Genomic DNA, 26,922 nt, shown 5'->3' on the forward strand with positions numbered 1-26,922 from the left:
GGAGCAGCTGAAATTTGGATAAAGGGTGGGGATGGGGGTGGGGAAGAAAAATTAAAATTAAAAAATCAAAATTTAATGACAAATGATGTTATACTTTTTTACTCATCTCTGTATAGGAACTTTGTAGTATTAGACTAGTTATCATAGTTGCAGAATAACACCAAATCTTAATGGCAGAAAAAAGGTTAGTTTGAATAGAAAGATGGATTATTAAAGTAGCTACTTCATCAGAGCCAAAACAAATCTAAGCTAATGTCTCTTGAACTTCATTTTGCAATTAAACTATCATTTCTTGTTTACTCTTTCATTATATTGTTTTCCCCAAGTGTACCATATCCTATACCTATTTGATTACTGTATTTCTGATTAGTCATTGTTATGAGGCAGAACATAAAAAAATATGTTGAGTCAGTGCGTTAGTACTTTGGACTGGTGATTATTGACATAGCTAATTACTGGGCTAGTGATTGTTGACATTAGTGGATTAACCATACCTATGCAAAGCGTTTTGTTTGCTTACGTTGATTCCTCTGGCAGAGCAAAAACCTGTTTAACTGATTCACTGCTCTTTCTCTGGAACCCCAGTCAACTTTACTTTTAAATCTATGGAATATTATAAACGACTGTACTTGAAACGTTCAGAACTACAGCAGTTGTACTCTCCTAAGACACTGTATTGTGAGAAGCTGTTTAACTTTACAGCCCTTCATTAATCATAAACTCAGGTGAACAAAATGTGTGTCTGGGCAAAGCCACCCACTTCTAAATGCTTTGGTTTGAATTCTTTGTTTTTCCTTGGAAAGCTTTTGTAATACACAGTCATTGCCAAGAAAAGTAGCTTGCTACATTGCTACTGTGTGTGTGTTTGTGTGCAAGAATTTTTTTTTTTTGAGAAGGCTAAGGTGAAAGATATGTAGGCTTTTTACTCTTGCTTTGCAGATTCACAGTTAAGTAAGTTCCATAGTACAAGGCTATGCTATGAGCTGTATTAGCACAGGGCCGATTAGCTCTTTCTACCAAAATGTACTAAGAGCCAAAGTATTTTCTTACATTCCTTAACGTGCCTCCTTAGTAAACAGGAATAGCTCTCCTATGGCACACTTACCTCTTTAATTAAACAGCCCATGTAAATAGCAGTCAGTGGAGTTTGTTCTGCTGGTTTGACAACCACTGTGTTTCCACAGCAAAGGGCTGGGGCAATCTTCCAAATGAACATAACCAATGGGAAGTTCCACTAAAAGACAGATGAGAAGGGTTTATATCCAGTTTTTATTTATTTTTTAACATATCACTTTATGGCATTTAGTTTCCCTAGAACAATAGTGCAGGCTGTTGGACTCTGGTTTTCATTGTGCATACACGTTGAGCAGAAGCCCATGTACAGGACTATGCAAAACTCAGTGATATGGGTGTACCTGATTTCAGTGAACTCAAACTGGCAGTTGGAGCTGACATGAAACTGAAACTGTGAAGCCAGATTGATGGTAAAACTGATGAATTTTCCTATTTCTTTCCTTACCAGAGTCCATCTTATTTCTGAATCACTGTACTGAAGGAGACAGGCTAGTACATGATCACCCCACATCTCACCAAATGGCTCTCCTGGGCACCCTACTGATGCCCTCAATCTAGTCTTAAAGGTGAGCGGATTCATTTGCCTACCCACTTGTTCCACATGTCTGGAAAGACACCTAGTAGGATCTCAAAATCAACAGGAAATATATTCAGGCTAACCATCATCTGTCTCAATACCACAATCAGCAAAGACAGATAATGACATAGTTACTCATTCCTGTTGCTGGTGGTGTTGAAAAGCTTTATTGTTTGATATGTACTTCTACGGCAGGTTTGACATGTACTCCCTTTCTGTGACTGGCCGGAGTCAAGTAGTGCAGCAACTTTCCTTATGCCTTCCCCAGACTGAAGTGTCCCTTGTCTGGGGAAGTATAAGGAGCATAGGAGAGAGGGAAGCCGTAGGTCAAATGCCCATAGATCTCCCTCTCTCAGAAAGATTTCAAACAGTGGAAGTTTATCAGAAATTGAGAAATTTCAATCACTAAAAATGAACTCCTGTCCATGCCATGAGTTTCATCCTCCCTACACAAAATGCCCTAAAAACTAGACTATTGAACTAACAGTGGGAAGGCTCTGTTTCTCTTCTTACTAGTCATTGTTTTTCTATAAGTAAAATTTGGAGATTTATCTAGCACTGGGCATGCAATTAGCTGTGATTGTTACCTGCTGCCCAGCACACAGCCCTACTGAACATGTTCACTGGGCTTATGCACATTTGCGCACCAGGAGCTGAATTGCTAACACCTCATAAATGTTATAAACTGGAGTTACATGGTTTCATATATATCACATAGGCATGTAAAATGATATAGGATTTAATCCAAAATGTTTTCAGTTGGGCACTCAAAACCCCAACGTATACAAAATTGCGAAGAACTTACTGCGCACATCTACATGTGCCAATTTAAGGAACTTTAGCCCAATTTAAGGCACATTAAGGGCACATGTTTACACGTGTGCCCTTGATGCACTGTAACAATGGTGATTTTATGTTAATTCACACCTAAATTTGATAGCTGCAAAAGCAGGTATCAAATTCAGGTGGGAATAGCTAAAGCACCTTTATGCACACGGCAGTGTGCTAAAGAGCATTAATGCTGTGTATGTCAACTGACTTGGGACTGACTTTAGTCCTAAGACACTCCACACACTGCCTTAATGCACCTTAGCACGTGTATATGTAGATGCACGCCTAAATCGCCTTAAGAAACATTAGGCAAATGCACATTAAGTTTAGGTATGTGTAAAAGCATGTATAGGCACACCCACTGTCTAATTATATTTGAGCCATTTGCTTGAAATCATTACATAACACAGGTAAATGGAAGAACTAGGAGAATAATTCTTGTGACTTCCAGAATCATTCAGTTGATCAGTCACTAGAAACCATATTGCACAGTGTATACGTCGAGTTTTGAAACCAATTTTTACCTCTTAAAATTCAACATTGACTTATACACTATATCACCGGCCTTTGCGAGCATCACCAGGCTCAGCACTTCGCTGGTGTGGCCCAAGTCGGCACTTGGAAGCTCTGCCTGCAGTGGATGGGGCCAGGCTCAGCACTTGGCTGGCACGGCCCAGGCAGCACCGCTCATGGGAGATGAGGGTGTGCCAGTTCAGTGCCGAGCCCAGCACTGCTCATAGAGGAGGGGGCTGGATTTGGTGCTTAGCTGGTGTGGCCCCATCCCCTGCAAGCTGTGCTGCCTGGGCTGTGCCAGCTGAGTACCAAGCCCATCCCTGTCACTGCAAGTGGCACTGCTGAGCACAGAGCCCAGCTGCATGAACCAAGTGCTGATCCTGGCACTGCTCTCAGGGGATAGGGCTGGGCTCAGCACTTGGCAGCGCAGCTTGCAGGAGACAGGGACTCAGCTTGGCACTCGGCTGGTGTGGTTTCATCCCCTGTGAGCGATGCCAGGCTCAGCACTCAGCACTCAGCTGGTGCGGCCCAGGCAGCACCACTCACAAGGGATGGGACTGTGTTGAGCTGAGCCCCATCCCCTGTGAGTGGTACTGTGGCACGTGTCCACCACCCGAGTGCCCAGCCAGCAGTGAGGGCACACAGGTGCTGGTAAAAGTTGACTCCATATTTCTGATCCAAGAAGTTAGGTGGCAAATATCTCTAAGTTTCAGTGAACCTTCAGGACCTGGAACAACACTCAGGATCAGGATGTGAAACCATACTTTGGACTGAGGAAAATGAGGATGGTTAAAATTCATTTATCTATTCATGGAAACAAAATTTTGCAAAATGAATTTAAACATCTGTAGTATATGTGAATGGTTCCAACTTACAGGAATAATTTGGCCACATACACCAATTGGTTCATGTCTTGTAAATGTGAAAAAATTTCCATCTAACAAGGAAAAAAAACCACACTCAGACAAAAACATTTGTGAGAGAGTAAAGCAAAAAGATAACAGATTTAGGTACCAAACAGCCTCAAACAATCATACTTCCAAATGGTACTGGCAATATCTCAAGTAAGCAACCACAACAAAAACACATCTGGATTCAATCTTGATTTTTTTCCACATGCTTGAAGGTTTGATTCTGCCCCACTTAACGTTTTTCCCAGTGGTAGTTCTGATTCTGTCTCTATTCTGGAAAGGCTTTTTCATATCTTGACTTGGTCATCCTTACTGAACATTTTTCATTCCTTCTTTTTTTTATGTATGTTTTTAAAAGCTACCAACAATCCTAAATTTTCATGTCTACCCAGGATAACTTTTACAATCTCTGTCCTCTCCTGTGTGTGATGGAGGGTGAGTGTGCCCAAAAGCTTGAAGATAAATACAATTTATACATACAATACAATCCTCCATCATTACAACTCCTTCTTTCTGAGAGAAGGCAAGCCAGTCACAAAGTTGTTCTGTGAGAGGCCTAACTGAATGTGGTTTGAATGAAATTAAGTGAATTTCCCCCACATCCCTCAGTCACTCTTCCTAAACCATCTTCAAATTGAATCCATGATTCGTATGCCACTTCACTTTCTTTTGGTCTTGGCCTTAACATCTGTTGAGCCAAAGTCTCTTTTTAACATCCAGTTTATAATGTCACAACACTATGTAAACTCTACTACTACCACTGCTTATTAAAATTAAACCTTCATATTTATTTTTATATAGAGCCTAACCTCTTTCTAGTCAATAAATTATAGTTTTTTAAAGTTGAATATCTGCCAAATACATAAATAAGCCATACTAACTGTGCCAAGTGTGTAAAAAGGGATATCTGGTAAGCCTTAACTGACTCATATTAATGTTTATCTGAAATCTTTCCCAAGCTGAGCTATTTTCCATGCTGCATAAATTTTAGCAAAAGAAAGTTCAAAGGTTCATACTTAAATAAGTTCCATTCTTGAGAAGATTGTCTCAGAGCTACTCACCCATTGGGATGGTACGACCATGAATTTTATCAGCCCAGCCTGCACAATAGCGTAGAGTTTTAATACAGGCTCCCAAATCCATCAGGTAGGAAGAGGAAAAGAGTTTTCCACCATCAATGGATTCCATGGTCTTGAAGAAAACAAATGGAAAATGAGTCATGAATATTAATACATATCTGACTACCTATCTTTTCTTACATTGCTTTTGGTTGACTAAATAATATAGTTCACATCTTCAAAGACTCGCTTTCTGAAGAATACCTACCTAGAGCAAAATCTATCTGCAATCTGCAAATGTCTGTATGGTTTTACTTTCAGTGAACTATGCAGATAATGTGTTCATGGTGCGTTTAAAATGATGTAGATTCTGGAAAAAATCTGGATTTTTGTTAGGTGAGTAAGTCTGAGTATATAGAAAGTAGATCTACAAAAAGATTCACATAGTTCAGTTGATATAAATGAAGCCAGTGACCATTTTCAATGTGCCTCCTTTTGTTGAGTCCTCTAAAGGAGAGCCAATGGTCTCCTCTATACTCTTCCCACTATGCTAGGATACTGGTTTTCATGTCTTGCAAAAAAATGGCTGATCTACAAATAAGGTGAGCAGGATTCTATTTGGGAAGTCTCAAATAGCAGAATGGAGATTAGAAGACTTTGTATTTGCAGATCAGAGGCCTATGCCCATGATGAGATTTTGACGGAGAGTATTTCAATATGGAAAAAATAAACACCACTTAAACAATGGATCGCCCTTTTTTGGTTGTCTAGACAATGAGTGAATAAGGACCTTGTTGCACAGTAAATTTGGCCAGCTAATGGAGGTCTTCATACCTGAATTGTCCTCATATCACCTGAAACTTGTTTTAAGCATTTGTTATGCACCTCAAAGTTACGCCACTCCAGGGCAATGTTACCCAGTTTATGTTACACTAAGGTGTAGCCACCCTACACTTTTCATTCTCTTCCTCCACCTCTTCCTCCCTGTCCTTTCTTTATATCTAACATTTTTAGAGATAAGTGCCAGGTACCAAAGACAGGAACATACTTGCTACACTAAGGTGCAATCACTCTGCCTCTTAGTAGAGGGTTACCATATTTCCAGTTCCAAAAAGAACCCCTTCCCACTTCCCCCCACGTGACACCTGTCACGTGGGCAGAAAGGGGGAGGGGTATATCAATTACATGGGGTATAGGGGTATAAGACCCTACTCAAAGGTGGGGGGGCAGTAATATGGTGGGGGGCCCATTATGTTGCCCCTACCTCCCAAGCCACAGCCCCCATCCCCCCCAGCCCTGCTGCTGCCCCTCACTGCTGACCTGCAGACCCTAGCCCTGCCGGTGCCTCTCACTCCCAAACAGCAGTACCCTGCTCCCCTTGGCCATGCTGGTGCCCCTCAGTCCCAATCCACAGCCCCGCCCCCATCTTTGCTGGTTCCCCTCACTCCTGACCCACAGACCCCTGGTGGTGGCAGTGCCTCACCCTCCCAACCCACTGTCCCCCACCCCCCCAGTGTCCCTCACCTCCAAGCCACAGCACTCCCCACCCCCTGGTGCCACTCACTCCCAAAGCCTGGCTCTTCCAGCCCTGCTGGTGCTCTTCACTTCTGACCCACAGACCCCAGTTGCCCCCAGCCTTGCAATGTCTCCTGGTTGCTCTGCCCCCATGAGCACAGGCACTGGCCCTGGTGTCACTGGGCCAACTATGCAGCTACCTGCTGCCCCCAAAGCGTCCCCCCACCCCCTTTCCTGACTGGGGGGGCAGGCACCTCCCCCAACTCCTCCTGCTCTGCTGCATCCCCAGTATCCAGACAGTTTCCCCCAGTGCTGGCAGGCACCCAGCCCCGTCATATACCCATCTCCTCCACACACCCCTGCCCCACACACACACACACACACACACACACACACACACCTACAGACAGTCCCCAAGTTCTGGCCCTCCAATCCCTGCCCTGCCCCCCCAGACTTACTTGTATCCAGCTGCTGGGCTGCTCCCACCTCCCTGCCTGGCTGCATGCAATCTCCCTCCAAATCAGGCACACGGCAGAAATTATGACAACAAAAACACATGTACACAACAGGCTTTTTGATTCTGCCCAGATGCAAAAACTAATGCAACAATATTAAAATGAAAAACGGATAATGAATATTAAAAAAGGCCACTTTGGATTCTCTTTGAACCAAGAGTAATTGGGGGAGCTCTAATATTCAAACCAGTGCATCTTTTTGTACACTAGAGAGACTCTGAGTTGACAAAATCTCTCAGACACTATTTTGATGGGATCTAGGGGGCACTGAATTTAGTATTCTTTATCTAACAGGAAGACGGATCCAATATCATGTTGAAAGTGTGAGAAATGCAAATGATAAAAAAACTAGGTGGTGTTGCTCTGCTCTTGTCTTTCTATCAAGTTAACTGTTTTTAAGATTTTGCAGAGAGCTCCATTTTTTTCTATGAACTTTACAGACAATTATAATGCCTAGTTCGTATTTTTATGTAGCTGACTTTGCTTGTAATAGCATAATGATTGTCTTAATGGCAGTATAAAATTTGGGATATAAACACAGGTGTAGGGAAACCTTTCCATTTTGTTTTGGTTTGGTTTCTTTTTTTAAAGACATTTTTGCAGAGATATTTTAAAGGATATCATGGCATGGTTAAGTGTCAGCCATCTGACTTTAAATGTTCCCCAAAAGGATACCATACTAAGTATGCTGAGTTATGAGATCTTCTTTTGCTCACTTTCTTACTAGCAACAGCAAGTATGTTCCTGTCTTTGTTACCTTGTAATCATCTCTAAGAATGTTAGATATAAAGAAAGGACAGGGAGGTACAGGAAGAGAATGAAATGATGTAAACTGATTTAGCTGACTTTTAAAAATGAAATCTTCATATTTTCCCAAGCAGGAAACAACTGTCACTATCTGAAACCTGAGATCCTGCTCCTGCCTTTGTTTCAAGGTAATTTGCATCATCACAGATCCCCACAGGAGGTGAGAAGCTCCATACCAGCTATGAACTGACTGCCCAGAGGAATTTTCCATCTATTGACTCCTCTGTGAAATCCTATGAAATGTGAACTTTTATTTCTACCCAGGAAAACCTTTACAATATTTTCTCCAGTGCCCAATGAGGGGTATTTGTGCCCAAAAGCTTGCAACTAATTTTTTTGGCAAAAAATCTTGTTAGTCTAACAAAAGATATGATCCGTACTATGAGCCCTGATTGCCATGATGAAAACTGTACATTCGTGCAATTTAAAGTTTCTCCTGTTTGTGAAGTATTCTAAGTGTATCTCTGAAAGAGTTAAACTGAGCTGTGATTTTGGGCCATGATTTTGCAAAACACTTAGTCACGTGCAGTTTTAATCATGTAGTTAAATACAACCCATTGTAAGTGCATCGACCTTAATGGGAATGGATCATGTATTTCAAGCTAAGTATGTGCATAAATGCTTTCCTGAATTGGAAATTTAGGATACAAAAGTGCAGGCTATTTAACATGTTAATTTGCAAGTTAAAGCTGGAGAGAGATGTATCTGAAAACAAACTGTTGGCTGATGTTCCTGAGGGCCTGAGCACATGCTAGTCTTACTGATATTGCATACCGCATCTTTTTAAAATTAGGACATAAATATGAGACTACTGTTCTACTTTTCTTTGTAAGTAGATACTTTATACTTACAGCTAAGAGTAGACGATCTCTTTCAATTAAGTCAGCCAGTTTATTCAAAAGCCTTCCTCGTTCTGAAGCATCCATTGTGCGCCATGGAGACCCAAGCTGAAAAGCTGTTCTGGCTGCTTTAACAGCTTTGTCAATGTCCTCCTGCATAAGAACAACATGGAGACCTTTTTGACTGATATTGATTGTTATCTGATCCCATTATTTCTTATTTGTACTGCACCTAAAGTTTGCTACACCTTTTGGAGAAAAAAATAGGATATATTGATCCTCCCACTAAGTGCGGACAGAAGTTCAGCTCCCCACTGTAACTGAGAATATTTTGCAGGAAGCATTCTGAGTTACAAGGATCCCCTGGAACAAACAGAAGTTCACTGGAGGGAGCTGCCCAGGCAGGCAGACGCCCTGTCCCACATGGGGCAGCACTGAAGTGCCAAGTGCTGGGGCCAGGCAGTTGAGACAGGGTCTGGGTGGCATGGGGTGAGGCACCACAAGGAAGCCAGCCCGGTTGGGCCATTAGGAAGGTGGAGCCTGGGTGAGAAGTGGGGGCAGCCCCGGGGCTCTGCAGGCTCGAGCTGTGGTGGGCAGGCAGGCGAGGATGCCCAGCAGCACCTGTGGTGTGGCCTGGCCCACACAGCTCCTCAGGGATGGGTTGCAGCCACGCTGTGCACGTGGGGATGCTGCCTGGCTGGGGTATGATGCCGGGCTTGGGGGGCTTCTCTCTCTGTTGTTGGTCTTACTGGACCCTGGGCACAGTGCAGGCAGGGCAGAGCTGTCCCTGGTGCAGAGGCCTGGCCGTGGGAGTCCTCTGGAGCCTGGAAACAGCCACTGTGGCTGCCTCAGCCTGCCCAGGCCCCCACCTTGCCCACCTGCAGCTTCCCTCATGGGGCCAGGGCTGGGGCAGGCGCTGCACAGAGTCACTGTGGTACAGGCTTCTGGCTGGCTTGGCCCTGAGCACCAGCTGCAGTGGCTGTTCCAAGAGCCCAGGGAACAGCCTGTGGCCGCAGCTCCCGCTCACACTGTACCCGGCACACACACAGACCAAGCAGAAGCCCTCTGAGCCTGGTGTCCTGCCCCGCCCGGCAGCATCCCTTTGTGGGAAGGGTGGCTGTGCCCCATCCACCGGAGCTGCGCAAGCCAGCTGGGCCCCACCTCCGGTGCTGCTGCGCCCCCCACTGTGGCCCGAGTAGCGGAGCCCTGGGGCAGCTCCCACTCCCCACCTGACACTGGCTCTCTGTTTACTGTAAAAAAAATAAAAATTAAAAAAAGCAACATTAATGTTTATTAATTGTATTAAATATGCAGTGCATCCTGCCATGTACCCACTCCTCCCCAGTACTGTTTTTGTGGCGTGCCGGCACTCCAGCACCTTACAAGGTACACGTTTGGGGTTTTTCGGTACTCTGGCCAAAAAACATTGCCTACCCCTGTTGTAGGGGTTCCTCAGTCAGTGCTAGGGGTGGAGTGCATGAATTGAAGCCCCTCACCTCAGGAGGGCTACAATACATCTACCCCACCCTTACCAGGGGATGAAAAACCGCCCAGAATGAGCTCCCTCTGCTTCCTTTCCCCTCTCCCATTCTGAAAACAGTGACCAGCTGGCAGGCAATGCAGACAGAAGATAGAGAAACCAACCTGTTTTGAAAGGTCTTCATCTGACCCCTCATGCAATAATGATTCTGTTTTTCACCAACTTTGCCATTTTTCAAGCTGTCTGCAGCCATGCACTTGTGTTTGATCATGGCTATAAACCACTTTCTGTAGCCAGTTAGGGTGAAAATTGTTACTTCTGTCTGCACCCCAAGTGGTTCCAATTTAATTTGAAATAAGTATATAATTTATTGTTGATTTACTGTTTTCCCAAACCTTACCAGTATTGCTTGAGAAATGACATAAGAAATAGATGGATTCTCAAACCCATAAATACAAATATACTGAGGAACTCTACCTTTAATTTTTCAAACTTGGCCCCCACTTTATTACCCAATCATGTAATTTAATCTTAGTTGATATTCAGGTAAGTTATTAAACTCACAGATCAGGTACCTCTAATATGGGAGCATTAAAAAAAAGAATAATTCTGCTGACTTAACTGAGTTCAGGTTAAGTAGCTTAAAAGATTTCACATGATGATTATAAATGTGTTCTTTTGAAAACAAATCATCACCTTTGACTTTCAGGATACAAGGACAAAATTTAAACACCCTAGGTAATAGAGGTGTCTGATTAACTGCTCAAGTTTAAGATGCCAGCCTCAAGCACTTCAAAGTCCTTGGCTTTGCCCCTGCATTAAACATGTTAACTTGCCAACACCTCAACAGTTTTTATGCCGTAGCCTATTATTAATCACTTAGCTCTCACCACTATGAAACAATATACATTTCAATGTCTGGAGTGTTATCAGTGTGTAAAGGGTTATGTAAAGGGTTACTGAGAATTTTTTTCCAGGATTTGAAATGGAATTCAGTATGTTATTAAAAATCAGGTTTCCAGAAGAAGTAGGAATCACTGTGTATAACAGAATTTCTGCTTCATTCATGCACATAATGTTAAGTAAACATGTATAAAAACTAAAATTTCCTTCCTTCCCTCCTGACACTGGAAAAAATCAGAAGAAATTCTATTGAAATTAATATGAAGTTAAACTGTTATGAATCAAAATAAGCTTTAGTATTTTTAACAGACATTGTAACAAATATTTAGTTACCACACTTCTTCAGAAGGGGACAATCATATCATAAAAAGTCTAGAAGGCCACAGAATGAGTGCAAAACTGCTAGCTAGAACCCAAGCATTTCATGGAGGGTGTACACACCACAGATATACTGCATAGGACAAGTAATTTAGGAGCAGGATGAAAGAGTTCATGAATGGTGAATTTGTAACTACAAGGTTCTATTAACAGTCCTTCCTAAAAGAGGAAGTGTTTAAGCTGTCATAAAGTTTTAGCCTTATGGAGGTGGAGAGGATTTTTTCCTCGAGATACTAGTGGGACAATAATATGTACAACTCATATTAAACACTATTTTCATATGCGCTGAGAATTTGATTCAAAGTGGGCATACACATTGACATATACAGAAAAAAACCCTACATCCATCACATGGTTGTATGCAATTTAACCAGACAAGTTTCTTTGGGTAGATGTGATATCTTTTATTAGACTAAGTAAATAGTTGGAAAAATTGTTCTTTGCAAGCTTTTGGGCACAACCACCCTTCTTCAGGCATAGGGAGAGTCTGTTTAACCATCGATTTAGGCCACAAGTTTGTTTGGTCTTATAAAATGAAGAGTTGTGCATGATGTCTCTGTGGGATTATGTCCCAGTTCCTCAAACAGCCAGGGGCAAAACGCAGCTGCAGGAGAAAGTACCTATTCTACAAACATAAATTAGAGTTTGGCCATTTCTATGCAGTAGTTTCTTCAGCTGGATGGCAGCAGTAGCTTTACATATCTTTTACTATGGTTCTGCCTTGAGGGATGAAACTGATTACCACAGCAGCATATCCCTGCATATTTTACAACCAACAATCTACTGATCTTCTGGCCTACACATAAACCAATCACACATATGAGTGTCTAGCACCTCTGACAATAGGGTCACCTATTTAAGTACCTAGTTAAAGGTACATAAAGTTGCAAATGTTAATGTAAATCATTCAGCAATTGTCTTACGATGTGTCTCACATTGAGCTTTGAATTCCTTGTGATTCTAATACCACACAATAAATAAGTACTCACACACACACATATATATAAATAAAGTGCAGAGCTGGCTGATTATTGGAGATCTCAGAACGACAATAGTGTCTCCCTACACCTGAAGAAGGGTACTTGTGTCCAAAAGCTTGCAAAGAGCTTCATTCCAACTACTCAGTCAGTCTAATAAAAGATATCATATCTACCCAAAGAACCTTGCTGAGCTGGCTGATGGAAGTGCAAACATTTTCAAGAAAACTCTCCCATGTTTTGCTGAAATTACAAAATCTCCTCCAAGCATCTGGTCTGATACGAATGTCCTCAATGCAACTATATTAAATTAATAATTAACCCTTTTTTTTTTATTTGCCTAAACATTATGTAAGCTTCATAATAAAACATTTCAGTGGTATTCCCTTTGCATATATTATTTAGTACAGAAAGCGAACAAGAATAAAACCACAAATTATACTTGTAGAAATGGTGAGAGTTAAACTGCATATAATCTAGTTTGAAAATAATACAAATAATATTCTGCAGGGAGCTTTACTACAAGCTCAGACAGTTAAAATCCATAGAAATAGAAAACTAAAATTAAACTAATTAAGTCCTGTGAGCAGAAATTAAAATAAACAACAACAAAAAGTTTTTTCCTTAACCTGTAGGAAACTAAATTTAACATAGAAATCTACACTGAAAGAGAAGGCCAGATTTATGAGAGGGTTTTGTTTTGTTTGGTTTTACATTTGTTATAGATATGCATTTACTTTATATCTCACTGACCATTTGTTAAATGAAGTAGTCCTGCTTTATTATTACTAGAGGCCTTTAGGATTAGTGACTGTAGCCTGACAGAGCCATTTTACTGAAAGGAAAACAGTTCCCACCCACATATGTGTCTGTGCTTTGTAATCTCCACTTGTTTTTTTCCCCTTAAATACCACGTGTACAACCCTTTGTTAACTCCATTGTACACACAAATTAAATTCCTAAAATCTTTGGCTCATTATCTAAAGACTAGGCTCTGGAATATTACGTTTACAATGCCTGTGTAATTTACTAGATTTGTACATTTCACTGGGCAATTTAGTTAATAGCAGTTGTCATTACACATTAATCTGCAAAATTACTGGACAGAAAGCAAACCTGTGTGTTGAACAGTGTTATCTCTTTATTTAACAAGTTGTTAGATTGCTTGCAAAGAATAAAAGGTACAAGAATCCTGAATGGTAAGTGAACAGTTGCAGGTCATGAGTAATTTAATTTGAGGATGATCAAATATCAGATCAATCTGCCTTGCAATATAACTGGATTTTTTAAAGACTTAGGAAAGGCAGAGGTTTAGCATTTTATATCAAAGGTACCTGTACTACAGTGAGACATAATTTACCATTAAAAATGAGGTTATGAAGTTTTTTGACTGAGGACAAAAAGTAAGGAAGCAGTCATACAAGACATTAGCTCCAAGTTACTGTGAATGGGAAAAAACAAGAATGAAAATTCCAAGAGCTCCTGTGAGGTACTTGAAATCCTCATGAATGGCTTTTCCCAATAATAACTATGGCTATTTGGGCCTCTGTTTATTATCATCAAGTTTATTGGAATCTGCTGGCATGCTTAGACAGAAGTCAAGCAGTCATGTTGTCATTGCTTCATGGTAATCTGTTAGTAGTGGGATTTTGAAGATACAAGTCCAGCGTAAAGTATTATGCATGCAGCAACATTTTATGGATCCTTGGTTGCATATTTTAACATTTTATTTGATACTGTGGATCTGGTATACTTATACAGGATTAAGTTGGGAACTAAACATGGCTGCTTGATTATGCTATAGATAATATGTAGGTCTAAATATTCTTTAATTTTATCTGTTTATTTCTAGTTTACCCCATCTACAATCCCAATTATTCTTTTCCTTCATGATATTTATAGCCTTTGAATACCAGATCCATGGTCTCAAATAAAATGCTGAAATATGCAACCAAGGATGCACAAAATTTTGCTTCATGCATAATATTTTACCCTGGACTTATATCTTCAAAATCTTGCCACTAACAGATTACCATAAGGCAATGGGAAGAATTATTGGGATCATAGATGGGGTAAACTGGAAACAACCAGATAGAATTAGGGAATATTTAGGCATTCTGCTGTCTTCTCATTTCATATTATTAAAATGACATTATCATTGCTATTGCATGGATGGAGGCCCTGTCAAACTTGGAAGTCACTGCAGTACTTTGAGATTTTATTATAATTTGGAAAGATAACATTATTACCATAGTGTGACTAAGATAAGGCAACCAGGGCACTAGCCCTAGTGCTGCCTTAAGGGGGGGGGGCAGTGAAAGGGGAAAAAAACCCAACAGCTGCCTCTATAGAGGCAGAGCCACTCCAACAGCAACAGTATCTGCTCCCAAGCCTTGCCTACTGCCCCAGGCTCCCAGCTGCCTTGTTAGGCCTCTGCATGCTTGTTTCATAGTTTCTCAGTGCAGGGTAGAAATGACGCTGAAGGCTTTCTGTTCTATTGAGTTACAAGGCAAACACTATGTTTCTACACTAGTGAATTTCTTGAAGGGTTTTATTACTCTTGAAAGTAAAGGGCCAGAATCCCATCAAATCACATTCTGCTTACTTTGCTCCAGGAAGAAAGTTGTTTTAACCGTTGTCTGAAGTGAATAGATGGAATATGCAGATTTCTGTTATCCCCCAACCCCTTGATCATAGCAGAGGATTATATTATGATGTGGCTACAGTGCTGATGTTCTATGGTGTTTTCCAGCTGGGTTCCCACAAGAGTCATTACCAGCCAAATAATTTAAAGAAGCCCTGAAGGTAAGTCTCAATAAGTACTGGACTGACCTCTGGCTATGTCAAGGTTTGAGGGTAAAGTTTTACAGGCGGTAGGATTGTATCTGAGGATTCAGCCCCTATAAGCATGTCCAGACAAGCACAGGCCTGAAGTATGAGGCGCCTCAGGCTCATCTGCAGAGCCACTCACCGCACATACAGTCATTCCCCGCACTGCTACTTTGCAGCTTTGTGGGGGGGTAGGGGGGTTGGCTCCAGGAGATCCTGGGGTCAAAAAAATGCATGCCAAAATAAATCAAGGCAGCACACATGGCAGCAATGCATGCAGCCCAAAACCAGAGCCTGGCTAGCCAGAGCCACGCTTCAGCTGCCAGCCAGTCTTCCTGTTACAGGACCGCTACAGCTGCAGCTCCTGAAGGCTCTCAGGACCCCAGGTAAGGCTGTTGGGGCCAGCACAGCTGCTCATCCCATCCTTCCCTACTCCACACAATGTAACTTGCCACATAAGGATGGGCAAGGATGGGCCAGAGCATGCATAGCACAGGTATTCCCTGGGGACAAGGAACAGTGTTACAAGATGTGCCAATGCTTCTTTTTCCTGGGAAAACATATGTTCCCACTCATCCAGATGCACCCTATAAGTACAAAATATTCTTTTAGGATGTATAAAACTTCTGATTTTTTTTCACTTTGTTACTGAATTCAAACTGACCCATTAACACACATGCGCACACACACACACACACACAATTTTATTTATATAAATACTTTTTCATAGGTAAGAATGGACCAATTTTGAGCCAAAATGACTGTAGTCAGGTCAGTCTTGTAGCAACTGGTTTTGTTGGTCCAGTAGTTGGCATTCTTCGCTATGAGTCTGTTTAAATCAAGAACCTGGTATGTCCTAAAAAGGTGCTGTTTTGCTGGAGGTGTCATTTTTGGAAGAGATATAAATGCACAATTGTGGTCACTTGTTAGTAAAGATGCCATAGTACTCTGTGTAAGAGTAAAGGAATTATTTATTCTGGTCATATATGAACTTGGCTGAAAATGTAACCATTTATGTGTCAAATTAACTATAGCAATAGGACATAAGCTTAATATGAACAGGACTGTTAAGGACTTTCACACTAGGCAAAACTTCCATTACAGCTATTTTTATGGGAATAAAAATGCCATGACCACACGTAACATGTATCATATGAGAAAATAAGTGACAAATCAATAGCTAGAAAAATAGTAATAAGATTAGAAATAGCTACTGGGCAAATATACATTTTTACTGATAAAGTTGTTTTTCTTTTCAACATTAAGCCAGTGAACATGATACTGTATAGTGTATACTGGGTGGGAACTTTAAGGGCAAGTGTACACATGTTCTTACAGTGTTTTTGTTACTGTGCCATTGTTGGAAGTACTAAACAATGATGCAGTAACAGCCCATACTGCACCATGCACACCACATATGGTTATTTTTAGCTACTACATCATCGTAGCAATGTGCTATTAAGAGGGACCACATTGCTATGTCAATGTAGCTGCAGCATCACGGTTTGTGACCACTGATGCTATGTCACCGTAGGGTGTTCCTACAATGATGTAGCATCACATGTAGATGCTCCCTAAGTAGTTTAAAATACAAAGGCCTTGATCTGGTTTTTAATGAAATCAATTACAAAACTATTCTTGCATCAAAGACACTCCTGGTGGAAATGAGTAAAACCTCACTGAAGGCAGTGGCACTGCACCAGCTTATAGCAGCGCTCATTTGTCCTATTGCATTTAAGGCTGGGGATTGAATCCAAAGATAGCAATAAGATGGTGAACTGTCAAAAACTTGCCTTGTCTCCTTCTTCAACCTCACAGATTTTTTCTCCAGTTGCAGGGTTATAGACTTCAAATTTTCTGCCATTAGCTGAATCATGCCACTCATTATTTATAAATATCTGCAAGGAAGGAAGAAAACAAATGATGGTTTTTTTACTCTTGCGATGAACAATCTATATAGTATCAAGAGAGCTATCCAATAATCTTTTCTTGTTTTAAGCCCTCATGTATCAAGCGGTATATAGACAACATTCATTTTTGCAGAAAAATTAGAAACAATTAATGCTGAAATTTAAAGAGGCAAGGTTTTTTTGTGATGTTTTGTTGGATCAACTGTGTGTTTGGAAGAGAAGTTTGATAAGCTTTCAGGCACAAACTGCCCATCCTCAGTTCATAAAAAAACTCTTGCCTCTGATACATTTCCTGCACTATCATGGCTGCAACAACAACCTAAACAAAGCAGAAAAAATGAAGATTTCCAAACTTAAACCTGTCTACTCTCATAGTTTGTCTATACACAGAAATCTATTTTTGTTAGGGTAGAATGTAACTTTAAGGTAGAATTGTCTTTATGGATATTGTTACCTTGGAATAAAATTGTCTTGGTTTCAACTAGTTGGATTTCCTTTTAGAATAAAAGTGCCTTATTCTGAAAAAAAAAAAATCCATCGTAAGTGGTTTACAATTATTCAACCCAAGGCACTTTTATTCTAGAATAAGATCATCCACACACGGAATTAATCAGAATCTCTATTCCTGATTAACTTTTGTGTCAACACCTTTTTAATCACTATCTAATAAAGGTAGGTATTTTGTCATAGTTTTGGCCCACATCATAAGCCATATTATTATATTAATAACATCATTTTTTTAAAAATCCATGATAAATGTACAAGGAAAGAGAAGGTGGTAACTGACCTGCACTTTTGAAACTGCTACTGCCATTGTGACACTGATATACTGCCTCACTTTGGTTGACAGGAGGATGTATGTTTTTGTATATTCTGCAATTACGCATTACTGTTATACAGGGATCCCCTGGAGAACTGAGCTCTATGATGTACAGGAAAAGCAAACTTACTCCCTTAAAATCATGTATCCCTTTTCCAGAGCAACTATATTTGACTTTCAGAGCAGCTCTTGTGCCACAGAGACAGAATCTGTCCTCTTACAGAAAATAGTAGACAGGCAACTCATGTGACCTGTGATAATTGGGAGAAATAAGCTTTCTTGCATCATTTATCTTTTCTTTTATTTCCTCTCCAAAAAAAATAAGATTCTCTGTAATGAAAAACAACACTAAAAAGCCACAGCCTTCTTAATAGTATCTGCAACAAAAAGAGAACTATTTAGGCATCAGGCAAGTGCCAGAAAATGTGATTTGCACACTTCTCTATTTCCAAGTCAGAGGAGAAAAATAAAGAGGAGTACTAATCTCTGTGATTTTTTTCCTCCTTAAATCCTTCTGCTCATGGATAGCTGCCTCATTAGTTATGATCCTAATGGAGATTATTTAAAAGCAAAGAATGAATGTTGTTAATCTTTTACAGGAACTAAGAGATCCATTTCATTAAATGCAGGGGTGGATCCAGAGATCAAGAAGAATTTATTTCTGGGTCTACTAAAATGATAGAGTTTATTCTTCCTTGGAAAAACCATGCCTGTGCAATTATTATATTAATGTTAAAGATACATTGTACATATCATTAAAAATGCATGAAACAATATTAACAGTTTATTACAAAACAGTAAATTATTAGACTAACTTACATGCAGAAAATTATTGTGTATTACAATGTTAGTGTATGCATGTGTTTCAATTTTTATGTGCAGATTAGACAAACATTTGTTGGAACAGCATAGTCAGAGATATTCCTGCGTTGAGCAGAAGGTTGGATAAGCCCATCCCTCTTTTTCCATGATTCGGTTTTAAAATTATTAGGCCAAATGTCATTTTTTGTAACATACTCTTGCCTATGCCTCTGCATTGACGGTCTTGGTGTGATGGTCACAGGACTCTGTACAAGCAGATTCATTTAAGACACCAGATTTTATTTTTTTCCCAACATACAGTAGTCTTTTTATAAAATAATATTAGAAGTATCTGCTAAGTGAAATCCTAACTACCTGCCTTTTCTACTACGGACAGTCTTATAGAATTATGGGATGTCTGACATTTTTAAGTCCAAACCCCTGCATTCACAGAACCACATAACAACAGTTCATTCAGAAATACATCTTACCTTTGTTTAGGTTCAGGTAAATATGTGTACTAAGAATAAATGTTGAAGGAATGATACTTCTCTCTGATTTCAATTGTATTAATTAGCAAAATCACTTAGCTACGTTTTAGGAGAACGAAGACATTATGTGCTTTATATTTGTTTTGAACTGTGTTAACAGGAAATCTTGTTTGAATGACCAAGGGCAGAAATGAAGAGAATTTTCTAATGATTTACATAAACCAGTGTTTCAGTAAATCCTAGCCTAGCACCCAAGGGGAGTTTTTGTTTGTAGAAAACTCCTTCATTCGGAAAAGTATTTGTACTTCTGGTCCTGTAGTGTGACTTTCTTTCATTGGTGAATCTTTAGTCACCTTCTTCAATATACTATGAGTAACCTATATTTCCCTAATCTATGCTTTTCAGTGATTGCAACAGAGTTACAAGATACAGGGGTCTGGTCATGTGATCATGCTTTTGCATTACAAAAAATAAACTAAAATAGAAATTCACATTGTTGGATAAAAATCAGCAAACTTCAGTGCCGATAATACTACTGCAATTTCTTTGCTCTGGGCCCTCAGTGTGCACATCAGCTGAGTATTCTGACAGGTATTTATACACATACTTTTCTTTCCTGCAACATGCTGGAGATCTGCTGCTTTGGAGCAGACTTGATTAATCGAGTTTGCTCTACATGCAAGTTGAGGCAAACTGCACTGCACTGCATGCAGTTGCGTAAGTGGCAAAATGGGCATCAGTGCACAGAAAATGGCAGCAGTGCACTTTTGAATTAAAGCACCTCCAAGGTGTTTTAGTTAAAAAGCATGTCACCACCATTTTCGCAGCACTGATGAGCATTTTGCTGCTTATACAACTGCAAGCATTCCAGTTCCAGGTGCTTATCAAAGTGCCCGGCGCTGCAGCGGTTCCATGCGTAAAAATGCCCTCTATGCCTTCCATATATTGTCCATGGTTGACCATTCCTTCACAACACATCAGATATACAACCCTTTTGTCTCTGGCATGTGTTCCTTTTTCTGATTGTATAAAAGTTAAAGTTGGATTTGGGATACAGTTCCTTACTTTATGAACTGGTCTTTAGATGGGAATTTTAATGCTGCTCCAATGTGATTAACTTTTGGCCTATTCAGGCCAAATGATTGATTATTTGCTAATGAACTTTCATCCATCCCTACCATCTTTAATTTATCACTGTAATTTATTAATCTGTGGCATTTATATCACTTTCCTGCAAAACATATAGAACACAACACAGATATACAACGTTTTATCACCTAGTTTGAATGCCTCTGTTGGATCCTTATGAAGTGTTAGAACAGATTAACATTTCCTGTGCTTACTTCCAAGAGCTTTCACAATTTTACTCCTCTCCTCATCTCTAGACAACTATTACTATGTATCTCCCACCTTTTCTTGTGCTATCTATCCCCTTTGTTTGGGATGCCATCTTCATCCTGGGTGACCAAACCTTGATTTTGTTCATGCTTGTTAATCCTCAGCACATTTCATAACACTGAAAGTGGGTTAATAGCATTAAAAAACACCAAACTAAATAGGGGAGGTATTCTTTCTTCTGTATTTGCTAATGCGTTCTTAATTATTAGCTTCTGTCCTCTAGATTTAAATCTCTTCATACAGAATCAAGCACATAAATAGCAAAGAGCAACTAACCAATAACAACAAATGCACCATAGCTGGTATAAACTAAAGATGATCATACTGGCACATGCTGTATCTTTGAAACTGCTGATAGCACAATCTAAAAACTATTTCATACATTCCAGGGATTATGTATTCAATTTTAGCTTTTATACAAAGAAAAGGAGCAGTGTGTGCCAGGTAGACTTTTTATAACTGGAACAAACACCATCTTATATAGATAGAAAAAAATGGTATAGGAAAATTCAGACATCCTGGCACAAATGTACATTTAAAAAGGTAAACCAGGTGGAATGGGTATTTCAGTATCCCATATTGAAATATCATAATCTTGAGTTGTAGATGGGACTGTAAAGCACAAATAGTACCTTATATGTACCATCTGATTACATAATTGGCACATGAACCCTTGATATAAGATTAACTCTTATAGGTAAGGTATAAATTAATCCGTTCTATAGGTAAATATTTGAATTTCTTAGTAGGTTTGGACAAAAACATCTAACCCAACTATGGTCTCCAAAGACACTATGAAAGTTTTAGGATGGATGGAGATAAAACTCTGAACTGTTCTCATTTGTTTTATTTTTTTTCTCTGAATATTGTAGTCAGAAGTCTTCTTAACTTATTATCACCCAGTTCTTATATAAAATCTTTTCTAAAACCAGACAAAATGAGGATTTCAGGAATGACTGCCTACTTCGCATTTTATTATTTGAAAATCCCAATTGAATGTTAGTAAGAGTCCTGACACAGTTAGTTAATCAGGATTTTCCCCATAACGATTTGTTAAAGAAACCACAGCTGTTGTCACTGAACAGTCAGCATTTACCTAGAGTTACCACCTAGTGGTATAAGAAATACTGCAGTTATTTTCTGTTGTGATCGTAAAAAAAAATTCTGACATTCCAAATACCATTGTGATCATGAGGATAAATAGTGAACTGTCTTTCATTGTAAAATAATTATAATAACAATTATAATACTAATTATAGAAATACAAGATCAGGGTAATGATGGTCATTCACCAGCGCTAAAAACTTGTCCCCCTTTTGTGCAGAAGGCAACCAATTGCTAGGACAGTGAAGAACACACACACACACACACACACACACACACACACACAGAGAGAGAGAGAGAGAGAGAGAGAGAGAGAGAGAGAGAGAGAGAGAGAGAGTTCCTATAGAACTTCTATGGAGTTCCTATAGAAACTTAGCATTGATGAGGCATTTTGAGGAAAACAGTGATAAGCTAACTGGAATTCTGAGTAAAACTCAAAGTCCTGGTTTCAATATGATTTCAAGGTCCTGTTTGCTAAACTGGCTGGTTCATGCAACTGCAAAGGCTGTCATCTTTAAACCACAAGTAGCAATTGTGTAAAATAATTATTTTACATATTCACAGAAATGCAACACATTTTGGTAAAATGCTATGTAAGCAGCATATAAGGTGGCCTAGAAGAAAAAGTAGGAAAAACATCATTTAGAAATACTTCCTATAATGGGTAGAGGGCAAAAGTATAGGTGGACACAGTGGGCATGTCCCCATGAGCACACATGTGCAGTTTGTGGCCCTGTAAACCACATGTGCACATGTGTACGCATTCACTGCACTGCTGATTTGTATTGCAGTGGGTTTTTTGGAGACTACGAGATCCCGGTGTAAAATAAAAACATAGCAGAAAAAATTAGGGAAGTGTACATGGCTGCATCGTGTGCCACCCAGAACAGGAGCCTGGCTGGCCAGAGCCATGCTCCAGCTGCTGGCCAGGCTCTGTGCACCCAAATCACTGCCATTGCAGCTCTGCGAGGCCCCCAGGATTCCAGGTAAGGCTTCTGGGGCCAGCCCAGTGCTGGCCCCAGCCTCCCCTACCCAACCTGGGCCAATTGCTGCATGCCAGAGCATGCATTCAGGGGTGTGCCTGGGACCAACTAGCAGTGGGGAAAATGTGTGCCATTGCTGCTTCTCACTGGGGAAACACATGGGAACATGCCCATTGGTGCTAATTCTTACATTGGCTATATTTTATGTGGAGTGCATTAACATCAATATAGTTCAATAACAATCATAAATATATGAAATATCTTTCATTATCTGTAGACCCAGATTCCTTATCCACTGCATTATATTTGATGACAGAAGGCCTTGTTACACATTAATTTTAGCTGGCTCCTGGTGCTCTTAACCCTTGGATTGTCCATGCCTAGCTTTAAGCACACATTAGGCAATGTGAAGGAGAGAGCAGAACAGAGCCAGGCCTGGGATTGGGATTGGGATCAGGGTCTGGACCCACTGCATCTATGGGGTTGCCTTTTCCCCTGCATCCAGGGTCATTGCCCAGTGTTGGCAGGCCCTACGAATCCACTGCCCCCAGACCTGCACCAGCACTGGGTGCCTTCCCATACCAGCCCTGGCCCCGCACCATCCAGGGGGGCCCAGAACTGGCAACTGGAGTGGGGCCAGCCTCAGCTGCACTACTGGGCCAAAGGGGATAGAGCCCCCAGGACCCTGCACCTGCCCAACACTGCCTCACTCTGAGTCATTCCCAGGAATAGCCTGACACAGCCTGGTGGCTCCTCCAGAGGTGCAGTGCCAGGGAGCCAAGGGGGAGCACATGCCCCTTTGATTTTTGCATGGGGCAAGGATGAACTGCAGCTGCAAGCTGGGCTCTGCCTGCTTGCTGCCTCCGCACCTAGCAATGTGGTGCCATGTGTATCCTGCTGCTGGGCAAGCCGGGCAGTGAGTCATAAGGTGCTGTGCTGTGCCACTTTCAAAGGTTGAAGAGAGGTGCGGAAGCAGGAAGCAGGCAGAACCCAGCTGACAGATGCAGCCCGCCCTTGCCCTGTGCAAAGATCGGTGGTCCACAAGCCCCATCCTTGGCTCCCTGCTGCTATGCCATGCCATGCCCTGGAGGAGCCACCAGGCTCTGATTGTCCCACAACCTGGCCCACCCAAGGCTCCATTCACCATGCATGGGGCCCTGGCCAGGCTGAATCATGGGACAATCCCCATATTGCAGCAAGCCAGGGGCAGGGTTGAATGATTCACCTCTGGTAACCTGTCTGCATAGTGTATCTGAGTCTGCGTGCCACTCCTCCTCTTCTGTAGCAGCCTACGGCCAGGCATCCCCATGGCCATACCTGCTGCCCTGTGTTTGGGGGGGGCTGAGCCCTGTTAGCCCCCCTTTCTGCCACCTATACCCATTTCATTACCCACCCCCATTCCAGTAACTCTCTGCCTCCCAGCTTCATGTTGTCCCCTCCCACCCAACTTATCTTTCATACAACCCCACCTGCAGCAGGGATAGAAGCCTGTCTGGGCTCATCAGCCCTGTAGTGGATATAGTTCCTAGTCAGGCCCTTGTCTGTCAACCTTCTAGTAGCAAGTCATAGTTGTGCAGGTGAGGACAGTGAGAGATTTTGAGCCTTAAATTGTGACTGCTCCAAACTCAAACTAGAACTAACTATCAGCATTTCAGAAGTGCAGCAATGCCCAGACTCTGACTGGACTATTGTCATTATCAGGGCCTCTTTTATTGAAGATATTTTTATGATCATATCTGACCTTATGTAACTTCTAGTAACATTGTAATTTACAGCACATAGGCTAGGGACAGAAGTTACATATAAACAAGTTTAAGTAGTCATAAACTGGTTTAAACCTGTAACAGAACAGAAGATGAGTGCAGATAAACCAGTTTCAAAATGACTGAAACTAGTTTAAGATAAACCTGGTTGAATGTAGTATCAGACTTAACTGATTTGGGTAAAATCAGTTTATTAAACTTCTGTCCCAGGTCCCTTCCTGGTTCAACTTAAATCACAGTCCCCCAGCATTCCAGAATACTTTCCAGCTCTGGGATGTGCTGTGCTGTCTGTTCCAACAGAGAAGGGTTGGGGGGGGGAGGGGGAGGAAGACAGGGACAGCCCCACCCCACCCCCTGTCAAATTTGTCTGGCGTCTGGGGGAGAAGGGAGAGGTTGGAGAGACTTCCCTTCCCCTGAGTACAGAGATGACCTGCCCTGCTATGCTAAAACTTATTGTTTGCTGTAACTGTAGATTACAAGTCCCAGAGGGATCTGGAAGCAGGAAGAGGAAGTGATGAGCAACTCTGCAGAGTCCTGGTACTATAATTCTGGACTGCAAGTCTGACCTTGAGGACAGCAGGAAGAGGAAATTAACATACAGCCCATGCTGGCTATGTGCCAAAGAACAATGCTTTAGTGCCCCCTATCTTCTCGCCTTAGCCACTGCAGGCATGTGGCTGCATTCCCTGCATCTAAAGTAAATGTCTGTCCAGTTGTTTCTCAGTTTGATCTCTGCAGCTTAGATTAACCTGTAAAGACTGAATTGATTCAGCCTTGGGCTTTTTGACTGTCTGTACTTATCCATAAAGACCACAGAATAACATACAAAATGTTATAATTATAATGGAAAGACTAACGAATGGCATGGGAAAGGGGAGGGAGTCCCATCTTCCCTCTGTTAGGATAAACACATATTAGTAATATCCTATAGCTGAGACTACTAGGACTAACTTTTAAGAGATAAAGAAATAAATATTTTATGGTAGGTCATTTTAAAACTAACACTGCTTGGTTTTTAGGGGGCAGTTTGTAGGTGATGCACCTGAAATTTTAGGATAAATGTCCATTACCAAGTAGTCCATTTAATTCCTGGATATCATGGCCAAATATGAAGTGTAACAAAGGGTTTGAGTTCTTTATAGAAAAAAAGAAATAAATAGTTATTTGTTATTATTATTATTTATGTTATTATTATGACCTGACCAAAAATAATATTGGTGGATATCTTGGGAAGAAAATAAATCCACAAAATATTTGCTAAACTAGGCTGTTAATTATCCTAGAGTGGTTATATACTTGCATACATATTAATTTAATGGTATGTGGAACCCAAGAAATATCATATATACAGCCAAACTGATGTCTTTACTTAACAGTCCTGGTAAGTAACTTCCTGACTGAAGCTTTTCAAACTTGGAAACAAAGAACTATATTGCAACCTACCAATTTTACAAATCTGACATGGCCCATCATAAAAACAGCCCATGAGACTGAGTGCTCTCAGGGGACTTGGACTTAAAGAAATTAAAGGGTTAATAAGAGTTAATAACTAGCTATGTTGCCAAGAGGCAAAGTGAAAGGAAAATATTAATATAACTTTATGATTTTAGAGTATGCCAAATTCATATCTGTCTGAGAAAGGAATAATAGTCATATATACCATTTTTGGAAGTTTTGCTAGTATTGGTTTAAGTACCATACTTGTTTTAAAGCATTGATACAATGGCATTATTTTAGTGTATCTTACTTATTATTGTTTTTCATGCCATTTCCTTATAATCTTAACCTGTTTCTGTATGTAAGTATTATAATGCATCAGAAACTGTAAACTGTAATATCCAAAAGTCTTCAGGTTAAATTATGGACATGTTTTTACAGATCTGAAAGGCAGAAAGAAAAGCCAAAATCCAAACTCCCACATTGAAGTAATGCTGCAAGTGCTGTAGGTATTTTTATCTTGGAACTCAGCAGTATATGGGCAGCTACATTCATTTAGCACTATGAACTGTATAATCTGTGTTTTACTACAACAGGGATGTGGTTTACTAAAACAGGGAAAACCTAAATCACCAGCCAACATGAGCATATGCAGCCACCATGAGCAGAACAGTAGAACTGCAGTATGTTCCTGATACCTGCTGACAAAAGCAACAACTATCACCTTGATGTGATGATATGCTGCCAGATATGAAGACCATGTATGTGACTCAGTGGTTTTACAAGAAGTGCGTTCAACCACCTGCCTAGCCACTGTGACAGAGGCCAAATGGCTGTTTATTTATGAGAACTAAACAGAGGCCTAGAAACACCATGGTGGGCACATTATTGCATTTATTTTACTGAGATTTTTAAGCAAGATGGCAATTCCCACAATGGCCACATGGGAAATTTATCATCTTTCCACTCCTTTGCATTTAAAACTTGAAATCAATAATTGTTGTGGAT

At 40.7% G+C, this 26,922-nt stretch overlaps 1 protein-coding gene across 3 annotated transcripts in view; it reads right to left on the reverse strand.

Moving 5' to 3' along the window:
• The window catches only part of ALDH1A1 (aldehyde dehydrogenase 1 family member A1), a 53,229-nt gene that overhangs the window by 20,393 nt on the left and 5,914 nt on the right, over positions 1-26,922 (reverse strand). For 2 of the 3 annotated variants that reach the window (XM_019554985.1, XM_019554984.1), the window contains exons 4-8: positions 17,001-17,105; positions 8,653-8,793; positions 4,968-5,097; positions 3,871-3,932; positions 1,106-1,234 (exon numbers count right to left, since the gene is read on the reverse strand). In XM_019554985.1, the coding sequence (XP_019410530.1) occupies positions 1,106-1,234; positions 3,871-3,932; positions 4,968-5,097; positions 8,653-8,793; positions 17,001-17,105 (567 nt within the window). The remainder of the gene's footprint in view (positions 1-1,105; positions 1,235-3,870; positions 3,933-4,967; positions 5,098-8,652; positions 8,794-17,000; positions 17,106-26,922) is intronic. The other variant, XM_019554987.1, reaches the window with a different exon arrangement.

The sequence above is a fragment of the Crocodylus porosus genome, unplaced genomic scaffold, assembly GCF_001723895.1.
Source record: "Crocodylus porosus isolate Cpor-Errol unplaced genomic scaffold, CroPor_comp1, whole genome shotgun sequence".
NCBI classification, from domain to species: domain Eukaryota; kingdom Metazoa; phylum Chordata; order Crocodylia; family Crocodylidae; genus Crocodylus; species Crocodylus porosus.